Source organism: Camellia sinensis, chromosome 5 (genome assembly GCF_055761805.1).
Source record: "Camellia sinensis isolate YWXY chromosome 5, ASM5576180v1, whole genome shotgun sequence".
Lineage (NCBI taxonomy): Eukaryota > Viridiplantae > Streptophyta > Magnoliopsida > Ericales > Theaceae > Camellia > Camellia sinensis.
In genome coordinates this window covers 118,473,937-118,495,952 of record NC_138965.1, presented here as the reverse complement: position 1 = coordinate 118,495,952, position 22,016 = coordinate 118,473,937, and the positions used below count along the sequence as shown (strand labels likewise).

The 22,016-nt window shown below is 37.2% G+C and overlaps 2 protein-coding genes across 3 annotated transcripts; both read right to left on the bottom strand.

Moving 5' to 3' along the window:
* Positions 1–535: 535 nt before the first annotated feature.
* LOC114267645 (uncharacterized) lies at positions 536–4,553 on the bottom strand. The gene is made up of 2 exons (XM_028208697.2): positions 3,907–4,553; positions 536–1,736 (listed from the first exon to the last, which is right to left on the bottom strand). Exons 1-2 carry the CDS (start codon positions 4,432–4,434, stop codon positions 936–938), a joined length of 1,329 nt encoding a protein of 442 aa, XP_028064498.2. The 5' UTR covers positions 4,435–4,553; the 3' UTR covers positions 536–935.
* Positions 4,554–15,104: 10,551 nt separating this feature from the next.
* On the bottom strand, positions 15,105–19,098 carry LOC114267660 (uncharacterized). 2 transcript variants are annotated; one of them, XM_082868006.1, is made up of 7 exons: positions 18,838–19,098; positions 17,819–18,110; positions 16,781–16,949; positions 16,646–16,691; positions 16,225–16,253; positions 15,527–15,725; positions 15,105–15,380 (listed from the first exon to the last, which is right to left on the bottom strand). In XM_082868006.1, the coding sequence occupies exons 2-6, from the start codon at positions 17,894–17,896 to the stop codon at positions 15,688–15,690; spliced, it is 360 nt and encodes a 119-aa protein (XP_082724132.1). In that variant the 5' UTR covers positions 17,897–18,110; positions 18,838–19,098; the 3' UTR covers positions 15,105–15,380; positions 15,527–15,687. The 2 variants fall into 2 exon arrangements, with proteins under 2 accessions (XP_082724132.1, XP_082724131.1); XM_082868005.1 differs by lacking the exons at positions 15,105–15,380; positions 15,527–15,725 and having other exon boundaries at positions 15,776–16,253.
* Between the last annotated feature and the right edge of the window lie 2,918 nt (positions 19,099–22,016).

Sequence of the window (22,016 nt, the reverse complement as noted above, 5' to 3'; positions counted from 1 at the left end):
CTGGATTATTTTTAAATTTTTTTTTAAAAAAATTATAATTTTCCTGTTTTCCTTATCAAGCTGAATTTAGAAACTTAAAACTTTTTGAAAAATTAAAAAAAAAATTCTCTAAAAACAAAACAAAATAAAACAAAAAAAAAAAAGCCCCTTCCCAAAACGCCCATCTTTCATGTTATTCCAAAATATCTCACACTATCCTCATATTTGTTGCATAATTTAATATTTAAAAAGAGAAACTCTCATAATTAATTTTTCAGTTAATTTTTTCATCGACATATGCTCTATTTCTTTCTTTCTTTGGTCTATATTCAATTCTTTGTATTCGATAGTGATTTATGGGAGATGTTATAATGTGCACTCTCAATAAGGTACATATAATATATTTTTTAAAAAAAATATTGTCATTGAAAAATATCATAACAAAACTCTATAGTGTCATAACAAAAATTACAAAGTGTCACAACATTATCATCCCTAATTTTTGGATGCACACCATAAATTCATTATTCATTCATAACTTTACTACAAAATGTCATAACACACATCACAAACAATCATAACATTCATCATAGAAAAACACAACTTTTTACAGATGTGGACCATTTTAAAGGGTCCACATTGTAAATTTCTAAAACAACAGTGATTCATTCCCCTAAAACCAGAACTCTAATTGAACTCTAGTGATGTAAAAAATCAAAACCCCCCCTCCCCCCAAAAAAAAAAAACAAAAAAAAAACAAAAAAACAAAACAAAGCCAATGCATCACATCAAATAGGGTTCACGCACAAATTAGAGCTATTACAGCTATCTCCCTAGAGCTCTCAAACATTTCTCTTTCTAAAAATAGAAACTCACACATTAAACATAAAGCTCAAACGGTAGAATGGTTACCATTAAATGAATTTATATCTCCTCTTTGTTGTTGCATGCCTTGTCTACTTGAGTTGAATTTGAAGAACTTCACCATTACTTGATTGTTGTAGGCCTTCATTACTTGAATTTGTACCTTGTCCACTTGTGTTGGATTTGAAGAACTCTTTAATCTGTGGCCAAACATTTATTCCTTTGTTGGTCTTCAACCACCAATTTATAACGCGAATTGTGTGAGCTATGAGGAGGCTCACCATCACACAGCACCACACTATGGCTCCAACTACAATTGTATGAAAAAGTGGTTCCCTTTCCCCTTTTGGAGAGACAACTACGATCGAAAATGCATAAGTAAAAGCAATTGATGTAATTGTCACCCACATGATCACGACCAGAAGCCACATGAAAAACTTTTTCTTGAACGGCCACCCAGTTATGAGCAATAAGATTGTACTCACAGATGCAACGAATCCTGTTGTGTTAGCACGAATGAAATACGGATATGTATTTGGATAGTTATAAGCCATTATAGCTTCCCCTGCTCTATGTGGAGGAGTATTGTCTTGCCAGAAACCTCCTGGAGGATTGATCCCAGCTTGGAAAGCCATTGTCGCGATAAGTGACGCCACAACCATTAATATGTCTCGTTTTTTTGACAACCATTCACCTTGAGAAAGATCTTTGGCTTTCATTGCTTTCACTTTTCGAAAGGTGACTTTAATGTCTTTCAATTCCTGCGTGTCATTTTTACTTTCCATTACAATGTCATATGCTGTGTACCCACAATTGTTTACTGCATTTACTGCATTTATTCTGCTTTCTGTCTTTTCTGCTTTTTCTATTTTGTCAAGCAAATATTTCACAACCTGCAGTATTTATATTCCAATGTCAACATTAGATTGGAAGCAATTAGCTAGCAATTTCCCATATATATATATATATATATAGAATTACTCTTTTGGGTAAATGATTGAACAGAGCTCCATACAAAGCCTACACTAGGGCCAAGGAAGTCGTGGCTCCCAACTTAAAAAAAAAAAACCTTTTAAGTCATGTTTGAATGATAGTAATTTTACGGGAGATTGAGAATGTAACGCTGAATTAACATGATTTTAGTGTTTGGAACATATTGAAATGAGAAAGTGATTTCTGATTATCTATTCACATTCCTAAATTTAGTAAGAATCTAATTTCCTCACTCTACAATGAGAATCTCACATTCTTCGAAGAATGTTAAAATTTTAAAAATTAAAAATAAATAAATAATTAGGTTCAAAATATTTCCAATTTCATTATTTTTCCATTAAGGATAACTAAACCAACACTACAATATATAAAAGTTTTAGAAACCAAATTTTTTGGTCTCCAAAAGTGAAAATTTTGTTGCAAAAGACATTTAAGGACCAATTTTTTTCGTCGTGAGGATAATCGCTAAAAAAATTTCCCGAAAAGTAAAAAACAAGACTTTTAGTGACAAAATTTTAAAAATGTCAATAATAAATAAACTTTTAGGAACAAAATAATTTGGTCTCAAAATAGTTTATTTTTTGAAACAAAAAATTTAGTCACAAAAAGATAATAGTTAATCAGTAATGTCCAATTTTTGTTACTAAAAATATAATGAAAACACTTTTCACAACAAAAATATTTTATCCTTAAAAAATAATTTTGTTCCTAAATTTTGATTTGTAAAACCTTAATTTTTTTGTAGGATAAACACCCCAGTAACATTAACACAAAAATTATTACTAATAATCTCATTACTATTTAGCACTATGGAAATTTCAAATTTTGATTATGGTAGAAATACTATTTAGCACCGCAGAAACATCGATGATATATTCACCAATCACAGGGCCGGCCCTGCCCTAAGGCAGGTAAGGCTTGTGCCTTAAGCCTCATATTTTGGCCTAAAAATAGGACCACCAAATTTAAAAAATTGTTATAGGTTCAACATTTTTTTTTTTAGATCAATTTAAAGGGCCCCAAATGTTTTATTGGACCCATGTATAATTTAGCCCATATTTATTTATAAATGTGTTTGGCCCATATTTATTAAAATGAAAATATATAAATAAATAAATAAAAAATAATAGGGCCCTTAAATTTGATAAAACATATAAACATATATAACATAGGGCCCCTAAATTTGGCCCAAAAATAGGATCCCTAAATTTGGTAAAATATTATAGGCTCAATGTTTTTTTTTTTGGATTTTAGGATCAATTTAAAGGGTCCCAAAATGTTTTTTTGGGTCCATGTATGATTTACTCCATATTTATTTATAAGTGTAGTTTGGTCCATATTTATTAAAATGAAAATATATATTAAAAAAAAAGTATTTGGGGTCAAGAAAAATAATACATACAATATATGGGCCCTATTTTTTTATTTTTTATTTTTTATTTTCACCTTCTTTATCTATTAGATTTTAGTAGAATAAATAATTTTGCTCAAATTTTTTTACCAACGTCTTTATCAATTTTAATTGAATAATTTTTTCCTAATTTTTTTGTTCTAATTTTGTTTTATTAAATTGTTTTATTTATAATTTTAATGATTATATGTGTAAGTAAATTTTTTTATAGTTACAAACAAATAAAAAAATTGTAACTTATCGTTTTATTCATAAATTTTTTTTCAATATTAAAAGGGGCCCCATTTCTGAAATTCGCCTTAAGCCTCAACGAACTCAGAGCCGGTCCTGACCAATCATTAACTTCAATAATGCCTAGAGGAAAATTAAAGAGGCATTTGGAAAAACTGTGAGACTCTTTTTAAAAAGTAACTCGTAAAAAACAACTATGATACATATCACTAAAATAAGACTACTAAAAGCAGTTCTAATGGCGTGGCATGCCTAAAAAAAATTAAAATAGAAAAAAAAGAGGAAAAAGACAAAACACAAAGAGGAAAAAGACAATTTAATGCTCTTTTAGTGCTCTTCTTTTAATGTTCTAAATCATTTTTCTGTAAAAAATTAATAAAAAGAAATGCATTGAACCCAATCTAAAACAAACTTAATAATTGGCATACCTGCAATTTTTTATTCCTGACAGCTAGATGCAATATGGTGTTACCAGCAACATCCTTAACATTCATCAACTCATGGGGACCGTAGAGGCTGGCTTCAAACAACTTGCCCAACACCTCCTTCTTACCTTTCATGGCTGCAAGATGTAGAGGGGTTCTAGCATCTCCATCAAGAGCTGTGCACATATCCGGATTCTCCGATACAAGTGCCTGTACAATGTCAAGATGGCCCCGAGCGGATGCCACGTGAAGAGGAGACCATCGTCGCGAATCCTGCACTTCAACAAGCCCCGGACTTCTCTTTAGAATTTCTTTGACAAATTCTAAATGCCCGTGGTACGCTGCTACGTGCAGAGGAGTGTGAATGAAACAACCCACCTTAATCCTATCAAGAATCTTTGGATCTTCATTCAATATTTCTTTGAATGCTTCTAATTTATTATTCCCTTCAACTATCGCCTCATGGAGCTCCTGGAGCTTCTGTTCCACTCTCCCTCCTCCACTCTCCTCCTCTCCCTCTCTCTGGCTCATTCTTTCTTTTTCTCTCTCTTTCTGTCTCTTCTATTGTTTAGCTGTGACATGGATCCAGCCCTAATCAAACACATATATATGCATACATTTCTTGGTTGACTTGCTGTTCTAGGTCAATCTTTAATATTTTCTCCAGATTAGTAGGGACAACATATACAAAGAGATGTAAACTATTGTCAGTCAGAACATGTGAACAAGACCTTCAGTGTGAAACTAGTGGAATGTCTTTATGGACAGACTCTACAACAACCTTGATAAATATTTAGGGCAAATTACATATACCTCTTGAGGTTTGGTTAAATTACAGATACCCCTTGAGGTTTCGAAAATTACATCCCGTCCCCTGAGGTTTGTATTTTCATAACAATTTGCCCCATAAGGTTTAAATTTCATAACAAATTACCCCCTAATTTGTTATGCAAATATAGCATCCAGGGGGGAATTTGTAATTTCTCAAACCTCAGGGGTATTTGTAATTTAGTCAAACCTCGAGGGGTATATGTAATTTTCCCTAATATTTAAGAATGCAATGATCTGAGGGAGGTAGAAGTCACCCATATAAATATATAATTAAGTACAAGTTGCATTTTTCTATTCTTGAGATTTCCCACAATTATACTGTGCTCTCCTCTTCATTTTGAAATTACATTGTGAGGTTTACTTTTAATTTGCAGGTTTTCTCAATCTGCGAGTTTACCGTTAGTTTGACTAACAGTTTTTTTCTTCTTATTTATTTTTTATTTTATTATTTTTTTTTTGACAAAAGTTAATTGTTAATTGTTAATTGTTAGATTAGTACATAGGGATATTTCAGTTTCGTTTGTATAACATTTGAAGTGATTATCTGTAAATTAATAATAAAAGAAATCAATTAATTATTTTTTAGGAAAACAAATAGTATAAATTATTGAAACCAAATGAGAAATACATGAACATGTATATATGTAAAGCAATAAAATATATATATATATATATATATTTTTATAGTTAAACCATGTGACTATTTAGAAATATTATTTAATACTATTCAAATAAATACATTTAGTGTCCCAATTTATTTTTTATTAGTTTAGATAGTGAACCTCATCAATTTTATTTTTATTTTTTAGAAAACAACTGAACTATATAATGTCAAGTATAGATTAAAAACTACTAAAAAACTTATCTTACATTTATGTAATTATAAGTTTTTAATTTATTTCATCATCACTTTTGTCATAACAATAGTTTATTCTAAAATATACACCATTTTATGTGTAATGTATATAAGTTATAACATTTGTTGTGTTGATTACTACAAATGTTATAAATAGATTTTTTCAATCATTACTATAAATAAATAAAAAAATGAATCATAACCAAATATCATATAAAATAAATAATAATTGTATATTTAATGGTTATCAACAAAAATATCTCTAATATTAAAATTATTAAACTAACCCTCTCATTAATGCTGTTAGTCGCAGGAAAGTCGGTGTAATTTCAAAAAAACAGAAGGGAGGCCAGTGTAGTTGTGAATTTTAAGGAGGTGATTGTAATTTACCCATTAATATATAAATTTAAAAATGTTTTACTTTACATTTTTTTACTCATATTTAAATACACTTGTGAGTTAGGTAGAGGTAGACCTGTTCACACGATGTGATTTTTCTATGCCGGTGGTGACCACTACTTTGGGAATTTTACCGCTGGTTTAGCAATATTCCAATTGAGTAATGTTATGGATTATAAAAAAAATATCATTAAATATTTTATAAAGGTAATTTAATGTTGTGTTTGATTATAAAATTTGAAAAAAAATTTAGAAAGAGAAAAAGAAAATATAGGTGAAATAAAAATAAAATATATCTATATTTTACTTAATTTCATATATTTTTTCTCTTTTCATTTCTAAATTCCTTCCTAAATCTCCCAACTAAACACAACATAAGGATACAAAATCTTCATGAAGCATTTTATGATATTTTTTTGTTAATGTTTTTGGATGATAATCATGTAATGAGTGGTTATTTTTGTTAATGTTTTTGGATGATTATCACGTAATAAATGGTTATTTTTGTTGTTAACAAATATTTTTGTTATGGTTATCATGTAATGGATGGTTATTAGGTTTTTAATGTATAATCGATATGTTTACTATATGAAATACTTTTAATTATATATTTTTTGATTTAATGGATTTGTTTAATAATGATATCAAAATTGTCATCATATTTAACTTTTGAAAGAAGAAAAACTAATGAATATCAACAAAAAGTTATTTTAAAAAATTATTTCTACCCATTCAAAAGATAAAATTATATAAAAATAATGTGTATAAATTTTTTTTTTACCAAATAAATTTTTAATTTCTTAAAAAAAATTTGAAAAAAATTTATGAAAACCAAACGAAACCAAACTAAACCGAACTTTATAACCAAGAAAGTAGCGCATTATCCATTAAAAAAAATGTCATTACATTTCAAACAAAATATAAGTTAACCAACATAAAATAAGTTATATGACGACTTTGCTTTTAAAATAGACCGTTTACAAATAAAGTATCTTTAATTGTCTCTATTTGAAACAAGATTCAAAATTAAAGGTTAAATATATCACAATTCAAAAGTCAGTGATTAAAGTGACACAAGTCCTAAATTATAAGGACTGCTAGTATAATTCATCCTATTTTAAAATAATAAAAAATAAAATAAAACTCTAATATTTTGAGACCGAATATTCAAACTATTAAGTTGACTCGACTCATCATCATCATCTCTGACATGGGTAAACCCATAAAGATTATAGTCCACCATTTAGGGCCCAATACATAACTCAAATACTAAAGCCCAACATTGCTAAAGCCCCACGTAGCAATAAGAACCAATAACATCGAGACACATGGCAAGAGAAGGGCAAGCCATATAAGCAGACAAAGATCTGCAAAGTTATTGTCACTGCACATCGCCATTAATGAAGCCCCTTACAGCATTTATTGCGATAACCCCTCTCCGTTGGTACGGGACGCCTTCACCATGAACAAGGTAAGTTAGAGCGTAGACTTTCGGCCAAGGTGACAGGCCGGAAGGGACAACGAAATGATTACCAGAGGATATAAGCAAACGTCGAAGAAAAGAAGAAGGTTAAGCTTTCTATCTCTAATCTATCTCTACATACCACCTCTCTTTCTAACTGGCTCGTCGGAGGGTTCGCTGGGGGACTCCCTGTTCCCCATTGAACTCTTGTGTAGGTTCCCCTGTGGGCTTGGTCACTCGGACACCGGTTTGGGAAGTGTGGATCAGTCCGATCTGTTCCATCAGGAACCCGCAGTATCATCAGCTGGCGCCGTCTGTGGGAAAGTTTTTTTTCCGCGCGCCAGTTGTGCTCATTGTCGCCGGAGACCCTCTCCCGATAACCTCTTCTTATCACCTATGAAGGTGGATGGTCACAACTAGATCCATGGCTTCTCACCCCAATGTTCCCGATCATCAAGCTGACCCTCCCAACCAAATAACCCACCACAGTATTTCACCGAGCTCACCAACAGCATTAACTGCCTGGCCGAGCAAAACCAAACCCTGATTAATGCTTTACTCCAAAGAAACCTTCCTATGCCTCCTCCACCACCTCCAGATATCCCACCCAACCAAGAACGAGGCACGAGCCATACTATGCAGCAGCTTAATCCACCCAACTTGGAAGGCTTGCAACCCCCTCTCCCAAGTATAAACCTGCCACCCCGGGGCCAACATCCATCGATCCCGGCACCAACCCCTGAAGGAGAGGCCAGCAGCGTGCAGGCCCCGCTGCCTTCCGGTGGTGACAACATTCCTCTCTGGGACACAGAACTCCGAGCCATGAAGCTCCAACTCCAAAGGGTCATGCAGAACTTACAGCATAAACCATCTACCACAGCCAACTCCCCATTTGCTGCCTCTATCAAGGACAAACCTCTACCTCCTAAGTTCAAAATGCCCACGATCGACACTTTTGACGGTACAACGGACCTAGTCGATCACTTGGAGACCTACAGAACCCTCATGATCCTCCATGCATTCCCCGATGAAATCATGTGTCGGGCTTTCCCCGTGACACTCAAGGGGTCGGCTCGACTCTGGTTTAGTCAACTACTAGCAAACTCTGTCTCCACTTTCCAGCACCTCAGTGACTCCTTTCTTAGCCATTTCATTGGAGCCCAGCGCCAGCGGCATCCGGCAACCCAGCTCCTCAACATCCGTTAGACTGAGGGGGAGTCGCTGCGCAGCTTTGTCACCTACTTCAACACTGAAGCCCTACAGGTGGTGGAAAACGATGACAAGGTCATCCTCACGGCATTCATGGTCAGCCTACGATCATCTGATTTCCTTTTCTCCCTCTCAAAAAACCCCCTGACCTCCATGGCAACCCTTCTTTCCAGAGCCCAAAAATACATTAACGCAGAAGATTCCCTAGCCGCTCGCCAAGACCCTACAGCCAAAAACCTGACCTCCAGAGAGAAGAGAAAGGACTCAGAAACTAGAAACACCCAGTACAATAACCAAACACCTCAATATACCGACCGAGCCCCCCGAGCCGACCAGTCAACACCTGCCCGACTGCCCGGCCGGTTCGAATGGTACACACCCCTTAATTTCCCCATGGAACAAGTTCTCAATCAAATCCAACGAGACTACCCCCTGAAATGGCCCCAACCATCATGGTCTCCTTCCAATCGGTGAGATCAATCCAAATATTGCCGTTTTCACTAGGACCACGGTCATAATACTGAGGAGTGTGTTAACCTCAAAGATCAGGTCAAGGGCTTGATACGTTAGGAACGTCTTAGTTGGTTCACGGAAACCCGCCCTCAGCAAAGGCAAAGGACCGAACCCATCAGAAACAACCGCCGGCGCACTCCTCCCTGGCAACCAGCACAACCTAACCCTGGCTATGATCGCCCCCCACAGCAACCTCGAGCACAAGGTAACCCCGCCCCCCCTGTCGGAGAAATCAGAGTCATAGCCGGCGGGCTTGCTTGTGGAGGTCCATCTCGCTCAGCCCAGCGGGCAGAACTCAGAAAAATAAGACAGGGCTTAGACAAAGAAGTTGCCACATTAGACCGCCCTCCCAAACTGCCCAAGCAGTGGATGAAGCCCATCACCTTTACAGAAGCTGACTGCACAGGCATCCGTTACCCCCATGACGACTCCCTCGTCAGTTCTTTCCTCCTCTCCAATTACAAAGTCAGTTGGGTCCTCGTCGACAATGGCAGTTCTTCAGACATCATCTTTCTAAATGCGTTCCGCCAGCTCAAGATCGGGGAAGAAAGTCTGTCTCCTCTCCAAACCTTGTTGGTTGGTTTCACTGGAGACCGGGTGACCTCCATCGGCTCCATCGATCTTCCCATCACAATCGGCGAATACCCGCGGCAGACCACAAAGTTACTCACCTTCCTTGTTGTCAACTGCCCCTCTGCTTACAATATCATCCTTGGCAGCACCGCCCTAAATGCCTTCAAAGCTATCACATCCACTTTCCATCTTGCCATCAAGTTCCCCACTGATCTTGGAGTCGACACAGTGAGGGGAGAGTAGACCGTGGCCAGAAAGTGTTATGTTGCCTCACTTAAAGAAGTCAAGCTTAAGGAGGCTATAATCATTGAAGGACTCGACGTCAGAGACGAGGACAAGCCGGTCAGAGGGGAACCAGTGGAAGAGCTCGTTGAGGTCCTCATTGATCCCACCAACCCGGCAAAAACTGCCAAGATCGGCAGCCAACTATCCTCCCAGGCCAAGGCCGACCTCACCGCCCTCCTGATTAAGCACAACGACGGACCTACTCCGACATGCCAGGTATTGACCCCTCCTTCATCACCTACCGTCTCAGCATTGAACCCCATTTCTGACCCATCCGCCAGAAGCAGAGCATCTTTCACCCGGAGCGCAATAACCTTATTGCTTCTGAAGTAGGTAAGCTCCTTGAGGCACAGTTTATCACAAATGTGGACTACCCCAGATGGCTGTCAAATGTGGTTCTGGTTCTGGTTCGTAAAAACAATGGTAAACGGTGACTCTGTGTCGACTACTCTGACCTCAACCGAGCTTGCCCCAAAGACAATTATCCTCTTTCTTGAATAGATCTGCTGGTTGATGCCATGACCGGCCATCAAATGCTAAGTTTCATGGATGTCTTCTCTGGATACAACCAAATTCTGATGCACCCGTCTGACCAGGAACACACTTCCTTCATCATCGACCGGGGAACCTACCATTACCGTGTGATGCCATTTGGGTTGAAAAATACTGGAGCCACTTACCAACGGTTGGTCAATGTCGTCTTTCATCACCAGATAGGCCGGAACATGGAAGTATACGTCGACGACATGCTAGTAAAGAGCAAGTTCTCCACTGATCTTCTGGTCGACCTGCGAGAGACCTTCACCACCCTACGAAAGCATTAAATGAAGCTCAATCTGGAGAAATGCCCCTTCGGCGTAGGATCTGGAAATTTTTTGGGTTTCATGGTCAGTCAGCGGGGCATCGAAGCTAACCCCGAAAAGATCAAGGCCTTAATTGAAATGCAGTCACCCAGAACGGTTAAAGAAGTTCAGAGGTTTACTGGCCGAGTTGTTGCCCTCAATCGCTTCATTTCCCACGCAACGGACAAGTGCCTCCCCTTCTTCAAAATTTTTTGACAAACTTTTGAGTGGACGACAGAATCCGAAGAGGCCTTTCAGCAGTTGAAACAGTGCATGGCCAAACCCCCTACTTTCTCAAGCAATCACGGGCGAACCCCTCTTTCTCTATTTAGCCGTGTCAAACACCGCAGTCAGTGCAACACTCATCAGGGAAGACAGCTCTGTCCAATGACCGGTCTACTACATCAGTCGGGCCTCAGAGGTGCGGAACAAAATTACCCATTGTTAGAAAAAATGTCCTTGTCTTTGGTCACCGCCTCCAGACGACTCCATCCTTACTTCCAAGCCCATTCCATAGTGATCCTCACTGACCAACCATTGAAGAAGATAATGCAACAACCAGAGCTTTCCGATGGACTTATGCAATGGTCGGTCGAGCTCAACCAATTTGACATCTCCTACCGGTCTCGAACGGCGATTAAAGGGCAGGCTGTTGCCGATTTCATCCTGGAATTCACTAATCCCACTCCAACCACAGCTCCTCCGCCCCCGCCACCCCTTACCGAGCTAGAAGACCCCCACTCTTGGACCCTCAACGTCGACAGATCATCTCGCAAAGAAGACAATGAAGCTGGTCTCATCCTCACTGCTCCTGAGGGTGGTTATTTCAAATGTGCTCTCTGCTTCTTGTTCAACGCAAGCAATAATGAGGCTGAATATGAAGCATTGATCGCAGGTTTTCGCCTCGCCAGAGACATTGGTGTCAGCCACATCCAAGTGTTCAATGATTCCCAGCTCATTGTCGGACAAATCACGGTAGAATTTGATGCCAAGGAAGACACAATGCGGGCTTATAGGGCTATCGCACTCCCTCTCGCTCGCCTTTTCAATAATTTCCACATCAAACACATCCCTCGGACGGAAAACTCCAAAGCAGATGAAATGGCTCAGTTAGCTTCGGCAGACCAGTCAGACCTTAGCCACGGTGTCCGCCTCGAGTACCTGGCCCACCCTGCCATTTCCCCAACTCAGCAGCAAGTCTACTTCCTCCAAAATGAACCTATACAATGGGCGGCCGACATCTTTTTATTTCTGACAATGGGGGAACTGCCAGCCGACAAACAGCAGGCCGCCAAAGTCAGGGGCCGGTCGTCCAACAACATTCTTGTCAGCGACCTCTTATACAAACGCGATTTTTCACGTCCGTACCTGCAATGCCTCAATCCTGCTCAAGCAATCTACGTGATAAGGGAAGTCCATGAGGGTATCTATGGCAATCATTCGAGCGCCCGGGCCCTAGCCCACAAAATACTTCGCACTGGTTATTTCTGGCCTACTCTCAATCAAGATGCGATAGACTTCGTGCTTAAATATGATAAGTGTCAGTGTTTTGCCAATATCCCCCATGCTCCTCCTACATAATTGATCACACTTTGCAGGCCCTACCCATTCGCCAAATGGGAGATCGACCTAGTTGGCCCATTACCCACTGGCCGAGGCTAAACCAAATTCGCTATTGTCGCCATTGATTACTTCACTAAATGGATGGAGACAGAACCCCTTGCCATAATTACGGAGCGGAACACAACCAGATTCATCTGGCAGTCGATCGTATGCAGATTTAGCATCCCTCAAGCCATCATCTTCGACAACGGCAAATAATTCGACAATGTCAAGTTCAGGAAATTATGTGTAGAACTTCAAATCCAGCCATGTTTCTCTTCCCCAGGTCATCCCCAAGCCAATGGCCAAGTTGAGGTTACCAACCATTCTCTTCTCAAGATCATCAAAACTAAGTTAGAAGCTGCTAAGGGACTCTGAGCTGAGGAATTGCTGAATGTACTCTGGGCCTACCGCACTACCGCTCGAACCCCTACTGAGGAGACCCCCTTTCGCTTAACATACGGCGCTGAGGTGGTCATCCTAGCGGAAATCGGTCTACCAACCCCAAGAATTCTACATCCGAATCCAGAACTAACTGAGGAGCTGCGTTGGGCAGACCTAGACCTAATTGAAGAGCTCCGAGAGACCACTGCTGTCAAGCGGGCTTCATACCAACAGAGAATGAGAACACACTACAAACGTAAAGTCCGACCGAGGGAGTTCGCTGTGGGGGACCTTGTTCTGCGCGAAGCAACCCTTGCCACAAAAAATCCGACTGAGGGCAAACTGGCATCCAAGTGGGGAGGACCTTACATTTTTAAAGCCAAACATCGTCTGGGCATTTACCGACTTCAGGACATGGAAGGCTAAGACCTCCCACATCCGTGGAACGCCGAACACTTGAAGTGTTATTTTCAATAAATCCCCATTCTTGTATTGACCAGTTATTGTATTTTCTTTTTTGGCAATCTATACACTTGAATGTTCTTCTTCTTCTCTCATATGATGTAAATTTATGATCAAATGGGCTACACTTTACGCGACAACAATCTTATATCTCAATTATCTGTGTGGTACCTGAATAACGTCTTGATTGCAGCACTCAGTTACAAGCCTCAGCCAGACTGAGCATGAAGAGCTCAGCCAGACTGAGTCTCTTAAAGCCTTAGTCAGACTGAGCATGACAAGCCTCAGTCAAACTGAGCATGAAGAGCTCAGCCAGACTAAGTCACTTAAAGCCTCAGCCAGACTGAGCATGAAGAGCTCAGCCAGATTGAGTCTTTTAAAGCCTCACCCAGACTGAGCGTAAACAGCCTCAGCCAGACTGAGCATGAAAAGCTCAGCCAGACTGAGTTACTTGAAGAGACAGCCCGACCGAGTTAATCGTGGCTCAACCCGAACTGAGCACGAATGAAGCACTCGGCCAAGGCCATTCTTGCAACTTCATGATTGTGGCATAGTTGCCATACTTAGTCAAATTCCAAGTCCATGTTTTTACGCCTCTTAACACTCTTTACATTTTTTAACTTTCATTTCCCAACCCAACCTTTCATTTGTCAACACCCTTACAACGTGATTTAAAACTTCACTTTTTGGGACCCTTACAAGCCAGACTGACTCCCTTTTGGGTCGTGATTTGAAACTTCAAATTTTTTGACATTCTCACATTTTAAACTCCACTCTACATTGTGGTTTTCTTACAAGTCAGACTGTTTCCCTACTTCTCAATTTTCACTGCAATTTATACAAAAACCTTATTTGAATAACCATTCTCATTCTTCTCAAATTTGCAAAAATAAAGGCCACAGTGTGACAAACACAGCTCAGAATTTTATTTATTCACAAATTTATACATAAGTTTGCTGTTGAAATTACACTCTCAAAAAAAAAAAAAAAAAAAAAAAAAAAAAAACAACAACAACACTCAAAACACCAAGAAAAATTCCATTTATAAGCCAAGTGCCAAAATTTACATTTCATCAATCTTCCTCGCTCGAAGCAAGGTCTTCTTCGTTCACACCTTCGTCTAAGGGGGTCTGGGCCACATCGTCTTCCTCTATTCTAACATTGTTGAAGTCCAAGTCTGGGAATAGCTCTTCTGCTTTCACTACAAGAATTAACACTTTTGCCAACAAAAAAATTGGTCGCTAAAAGTCAATTTTTGGTCGGCAAAAGTTATCCGTGACCAATTTTTTTGGTCGCTACTTTGGTCGCCAATTGAGGGTCGGCAAAAGTAATTCGCGACCAAAATTGTGGTTGGTCGGCAAAAGTTGGATTTCGCGACTAAATTTTTTGTCGCTAAATATTTAATTACCGCGACTAATTTATTTTGTCGCCAAAATACTTTGGTCGCGAAAAGTGATATTTTCCCGACCAAAAGGTTTGGTTGCCAATTGTCACATTCAACGACCAAATTTTTTGGTCGCCAATTATCACATTTCGCGACCAAAAAATTTGGTCGCCATTTGTTACTTTTCGTGACCAAAACTTTTGGTCGGCAAAAGTGAGATTCCACGACCAAGAGCTGTTTTGGTCGGCAATAGATGTATTTTTTGCGACCAAAACTCTTGGTCGGCAGTTGTCATTTTTTGCGAAAAAAAATTATTTATTTGTCGCGACTAATAAATTGGTCGTCAAAGCAAGAAAACAATACACCTGTAATTCCTAATAATTCATTAAATCCATAATAAACCTATAATTTTAAAGTATCATTCAAATTAATTGAATCATTAACATTCGACACAATACATAATTCATTAACATTCGACACAATATTACTATTCTAAGTTTTCATTCACAAGTCACATCCATCTCGCATAACAATTTGAAACAATACATAATTCAGATTTACAGCATCAGGAAAATTGCTTAATCCACTAAGTTGCCTTGATAGCCAATCAAAAAGATCCTTGCGGCCTTCCGTGCCAAGCTTCGCATACATCAAAGCAGTAGTGATGTAAGGCACCTAATAAAGAAAAAGAATTGGAAAATTTATCAGAGAAGCATGATAAATATATAAAATTAATTAAAAAATAAACGAAATAGAGAAATTGGAACCCAATAGTCGAGGCAATGCTCTTTACGTATGTGAATGTATTATAAATTTCTCACCTTTATTGGTTTTTCAAAACAATAGTCGAGGCAAGTTTTCTGGTACAGTACAGAACTCTCTGTGTCCATTTGGACTACCAGATGAGGTTCTACTAGTTCTGATCGATTCCCCTCTCCACCTTGATCAACAAAAGAGAGATAATGCCGGGAGCTGTTTGGTCTCACACAACCTTTTTTAACTTCTCTGCAGAAATGATTCCTGTTAATGACAAAATCTATCAACAAAAGAGAGATAATGCAAGGAAAAATTGTAGAAAAAAGATAATGATAAAATCTATTATGTCCAATTTATTCCTGTTATTCATGGGAAAATTGAGGGAATAATCAATGATTCACCAAAAATAAAAACTAAAAAATAAAACTTAGCAGAAATGTCTAGGACAATAAACTTGGGTCTGGCCAATTCACAATCAATTTATATTCACCTCATCTATTTAACTTATGCTGCTATAGAATAGTTCTGAATTGAGGTTCTAATTTGAATGATCATAGAGATAACTTTCCATCATCATGTATAAAGCTATTTTATATATTTGAAACTTGAACCAAATTCCTATACAGCAAAAGGATTATAAGTATCAATTCAAAAAAAAAGTCATATATTGGTAAAAGATTTCCTTTCTCGTGTTATGCAGTTGCAGGAAACCCATAATTATATTTAATCTGAATTGGGTTCAAGGAGGCAAAAGCATCGTTACCTCTACTAACAGTGTCAACTTTTTGTGGTCTGCAATGAACAAAATTGAGGTTCAGGATTGATTCTTTTGGATGCAAATATCATATCATATTTAGATTCATATGAGAGAGAGAGAGAGAGAGAGAGAGAGAGAGAGAAAACAACCGAAAACAGAAGTGACACAATGTGTACATGCATAAAACTCCCTACCCACACATCAAAATTTGTACATTATTATCTTCATTTTGAGTTCATGAAGTGTAAATAAATATTTTGAAAGCACATTGGTAAGGGCATTCAATTTCAAAATAAAGGCCAAATTGATTAAATGGTGAGTTCCTTAATAATTGTAGTCACATAGCAGCATAGACAATTTTTTCAAAAATATCCTCCTTGTGTAATATTCTAGAAAGGAAGGTTTTTCAATTGACAGCCAACAATACCTGGGAAATGGCATATTATTGGGAAATTGTTGCCCCATGAATGCCCCTGAAACCATAGAATTGGACATGACAAAAATATAGAAGAAAATTTCAAGTGAATGGAAACAAAAACAGAAGCTGATGGTGTGATTTTACCAGGAGATGGAGACATTCCCAAAGAAGGTATCTGTGAAGGTGGTATAGATCCATAAGATGAAGCCTGAGGCTGCATCAAATGGGAGGAGTGGGTATCTGCAGTTTGCAATAAGGCTGTAGGAGCTGACAAATTTGGCAGTGCTCCTTGCACAAGCAACATAGAAGGCAACTACATCACAGGAAAACACATTTTTTTGAGATTAAAAAATGATAATAATAAATAAATAAATAAATAAATTTGGCAATTTATTGTCTAACTCTGCATGTCTCTCACGCTTTTCTAAAGGTTTGTGCATGTCTAGTTTTCATCATCCACCTAATTGTGCTTGTTCAACATATTGAGGAGTTTAGAAAGCAACTGGAACAAATATACAACCTGTTCTGGATAAAATCAACTGGAACAAAAATACAACCTGTTCTGGATAAATTAAGACATGCACACTATAGGCTTTTAATATAAGTTAGTATTCTACAAACACTGAAATTATCAATAGAAATATTTCAGCTCAGCCACATGCTTGCAACTGTGCACCTAATTACTATGTAAGCCCGAATTTATCAGGACTTCCATTGATATCATGCAAAATTTCAGCAGGCATCACACACAGCTTAATATGACTGAGAAAAGTGTAGGAAAGGAGTAAATGTAAGGGCACAGATCAACACTTACTGCACTCCACTACAGTTGGTTTAAACAAAGGTCCAGAAAGTAGTGCACACATATTGTGGCCCCTGATTGAAGAACACGTCAGCCATAATATTGAACCAAACAAAGGACTTTCAGAATTATGAATAGCCTTCGATGTGGAACTATAATTTCATTTGTTGAACCACAGGAACCAAAAATGAACTTATAGAATTAGAGCTGTAGCTGTTCATATGCAAATGGCACAGAAAGGTGAGGTGACAATTCAAGTATAGAAACAGAGAATGAGGTCTAGTATTGACTTTTGTATTAAATATTATGGAATCTCACAAAAATGAAAAGTTGTTGCACAGTATAAGACTAGAAGGTTTAGAGTTCAGATTGTATACTACCTGGAACCAATTGGGGTTCTCCGGGCTTTGCTGAGCAGCAAGAACTTCAACAAAACCTTCATTCTTGTAGCCACCCATGTTACTTGTGTATGCCCGTGAAAGGTGACGATTTAGAGATGCAGAATTGAATTGTGTAAGAACATAGATCTTTGATATGTTGCTGTTCAGGCAATTGCTGACTGGAATGTCAATCAGGTGATAATTTGCTCCTAAAGGAACAGCTGGTTTTCTCTTCTTTGTAAGAGGGTAAAGACGAGTCCCAACTCCACCTCCAAGTATAATTCCCAGAACACTGTGAAGAATACAAAACCACTTAATCATTCCCTTCCTCAAATCAACTCATTATAAAAATTAAAGTTTCTAAATACCCATAAGCATAAAATTCCACCATACAAGTTTAAAAAAGAAAGAGCAGAGCAACAAAACCCACATTGTCCAAGCATTTTTTACTAGGACATGAGGAACCCAAAGTCATGGATCCAATGCTACACATATTTCAACTAATTTTACATAAACATCCAACAATGTAGTCCTCTGCATCACAATGATTGACCATGAAATTTGAAGATTTTAAGGTCCATAGTGAGGTTACCTTATTTTATTTTGAGCAAATGTGCCAAATTAGTGCAAAATTCCCAGAAATAAATGCATTCAGTAACCAATGAAAAGCAAAACACATTTAATGGTCCTTAAGAGCAACTCCAACCATACTCTTCATTTTTTACTAGTTAAAATACAAAAAAAGTAATCTTTATTTTGTCTAATCCTTTTTTTTATCTACATACTTTATTTTACTAATTTACACCCACAAACTATTTAAAGAAACCTCCCAAAGCTTTTAAAATGTAGCTAGCCTTAAAAGGATTATGTTAAAATAGCTAGCCTTGATGCACAACCTATAACAGTCTAATCCAAAATTCATATATCCTTTCGTGCCATCTGTATATACTCAAATCAGTTAAAAACTCTAAAAAAAAAACAAACTCAACTGAAACTACTTAAATAGCTAGACAACTTACCGCAAGTGCCTTCGCTGAAACACCTTCTGTCAAAATCAAGGTACATTTATCAGAGCTCTTCCCTCCGACATCATTAGCATCTTCTAGTTTGGTAATCCCAGTTATCCTCTGCCTCTTTGTCCCATCAGTTTTCTTAAGATCCTTGCTCTGCTTAAAATTTGCCCATGACAAGAGACTTTCCACTATTCCAGACATGGTCACTGCAGGAGAATTGACCACAAAAGCATCAAAATTACGCTCACAAAAGGAGTAAACAGCTTTTCTTTTTTAAAATTTATAATAATAATAATAATAATAATAAAGATTCCAAAATAATAGAACAAACCTTTCTTCAGGAACTCCTGTGAAAGTTCACATTTTGACCCAAAACTGCTTTGGCAAATTGTCAAAGTCTATTTGGTTTGAGAATCAAAAGCTGGGTTGTCAATAAGAGCATTGACAAAAACCCATAGATGGTTCTTCACTGCGTGGGCTTTGAGATTAGCATTCTTATTCTTTTTATTAACAATACTCATTACATAGTTTGTAATCTGGTTGGTAACATAATCAACATGAGTCCCACCCTTAATTATCTTTCTGCTTATGACCAAATCAACATTTCTGCTTATGACCATAGGAAAACTCGTTCAATATTAGCTCTTCATATGAACAAGTCAAGCTAAGTTTAAAAAAATTATTAATCGCCTCAATAAACTTATACCATAGTGTTAAATTGGTAGGTGTAGACGCTTCATATTCAAATGGTAACCATAGTGTTAAATTGATGCCAATTTGGTAATGCTATAGCTTCATTGGACAAATCATGATTATATTAACATGAAAAGTCATGTCGTAACCTTTAAAAAAAGTGGTGGCCAAGGCATCGTAATGATCAACTACTTTGCCACCAAGTTATGCTATGTAGATAACACCACCAAAAAAACACCTTCAGATTATAGGAAACATTGGCAATTCTAGCCATGAGGTGGACACAAAAATGATTGATGTCTGTAATAACTGCACATCAAAAAAGCTGGTCACAAAAATCTTGACTAATAATTAGTAGGTACACACTTCCATCATAATTCACTGCATTCACAGAACCTTGTTGTTTAATAAGTAAGAAATTAGGGCTCTTCATCATACATGTTCATACCTTATGTTGGGGACATCTCACCTGATCAGTGATCATAGAGGTTTACATAAAATCACATGCAATATACCTAAAATTAGAATTAGTAAGCATCCCAGTACTTCAAATCTTGCTTCTAGAAAAATTAGAGAAACATCTTCATTTGACAGAAAAATGATAGATATTGAACTGCAACCAGTAATACATGTTGTACATATAATGAAACCACTCAAGTATATGAATATTTTAATTTAAATGTCAATGAATGGATCAAATATTGAAATACCCATTTAATGGTATCAAGTATCAACATTACATTTAATCTTCTAGAGCATGCAAGGGTTTCTCTACATTGAAAAAACTATTAACATACTATAATAAATTTCTAATGAACAGTGGGAAAGGAAGATAATGTCCAACTTTGCCTTCAATAATATATCATGATGACAATTGTTTGCTTTCACTCCAAACCAGCCTTGGAAAAAAATTCCAAGAGCACTTAACTTCATAACCTAGATGACATTTCATATAAAATACATTCCAAATTTCAACCATATAAACTCATCTCGGACATTAGTAAACCTATACATAGACCAAATGTAAAGCTTCTACTTCATACTATTCTCAGATGAAGATCAATACCATGGAGCTTCCCAGTGGGAAGAGCACAGCTCTCAACAGCTCCAAAAAGGCTATCCTCCCAATGCTAATCCTAATTCTTCTCACCACAATCCCTCTCTATCTATATAACAACTCACCCTTCATTACACAGTCAGTAGAGATTAAGATCAATAGCTCAGTCCCTCTCTTTCAGGAAAACAATTTGTCCCTGGCTTTGCATTCTCCCCAGAATCCAACCAATGATTCAACAAATGTTAAGTTGGATCAGAAGTGTCACATATTTAATGGAAACTGGGTTCCATATCCCAAGGAACCTTACTACACAAATGAGACTAAATATGTGATTGATGATTTACAAAACTGCATGAAGTTTGGGAAACCAGACACAGAATTTATGAAATGGAGGTGGAAACCAGATGAATGTGAGTTACCTCTCTTCAACAAAGTTCAGTTCTTGGAGCTTGTTAGAGGTAAGACTTTGGCCTTTGTTGGGGACTCAGTGCGAAGAAACCAAATGCAATCATTGACATGCCTCTTGGCTAGTGTAAGTGCTCAGTAACTCATTATAGCATTATGTATAGATAGATATACCAAGTAATATTTCAACTTCAAGTCTAACAACCACCCTGAGGGCATATTAATAAAATTGGAATAAGGTATGAAACAGATGAGTCATATTCAGTAAGTTCACATTATTATCAAAAATCACAGCAAGTATAACCCAAGCTTTATATTATATTAGTTATGCCCTAGAGCCCTACAACTAGCATAGTATGAGCAGCCAAAAGTTTAATGAAGAAATTACATGGCACACATGCATGCTAAACTTCAAAAAGTTTGATGTCTACCAATAACAGTAATTGAGACACCCTGCTGCTATTATGAATTACAAACAACCAACCATCGTTAAAGAGTTCAACCTACAAGAGAAGCATAATGACAGAAGAGCATTTGCCAGTAGAACTTGGTTAAAAAAGCATCATCAGCTCAAGGCACAATACCAGATGCAAAGACCTTACAGGCCATGGTTCGTGAAATACAGGCCCTATTTGGGATGTTGCTTTTTTGGCTTTTTTGACTAAAATGGACACACACACACACACACAAAATACAAACTAAAATAACCAATAAGACAAAATGTTACATCTTACCTATCAACCAATCATTTTTTTCTCTCACAACCATCTATTCAACTACAACTAAAATAGCCAAATCATCCCAAACACGACTTTTTTCCATCTCACAAAATAGCCAAAAAGCCAACTAAAATAACAAAATTCCCAAATGGGCCAACAGTGTATATTATGAACTAGAAATTCAATTAACAGAAACTCCATTGCTTTTGTTATAGTGGAAGCTGGATAATGCAAGTTACTGATAACGATCTAACATTAATTCGATAACTTGTGGCCTAATATTGGTGTTTAAAAAAAATACCATAATTACC

Coding starts and splice junctions, on each gene's coding strand:
- LOC114267660 (XM_082868005.1), bottom strand. CDS start 17,896: ATGGGTGGCTACAAGAATGAAGGTTTTGTTGAAGTTCTTGCTGCTCAG. Junction 16,950..17,818: donor AGAACCCCAATTGGTTCCAG/GTAGTATACAAT, acceptor CCTGTGATGTAG/TTGCCTTCTATGTTGCTTGT. Junction 16,254..16,645: donor AATAATATGCCATTTCCCAG/GTATTGTTGGCT, acceptor TGTTCATTGCAG/ACCACAAAAAGTTGACACTG.
- LOC114267645 (XM_028208697.2), bottom strand. CDS start 4,434: ATGAGCCAGAGAGAGGGAGAGGAGGAGAGTGGAGGAGGGAGAGTGGAA. Junction 1,737..3,906: donor TCAGGAATAAAAAATTGCAG/GTATGCCAATTA, acceptor TAAATACTGCAG/GTTGTGAAATATTTGCTTGA.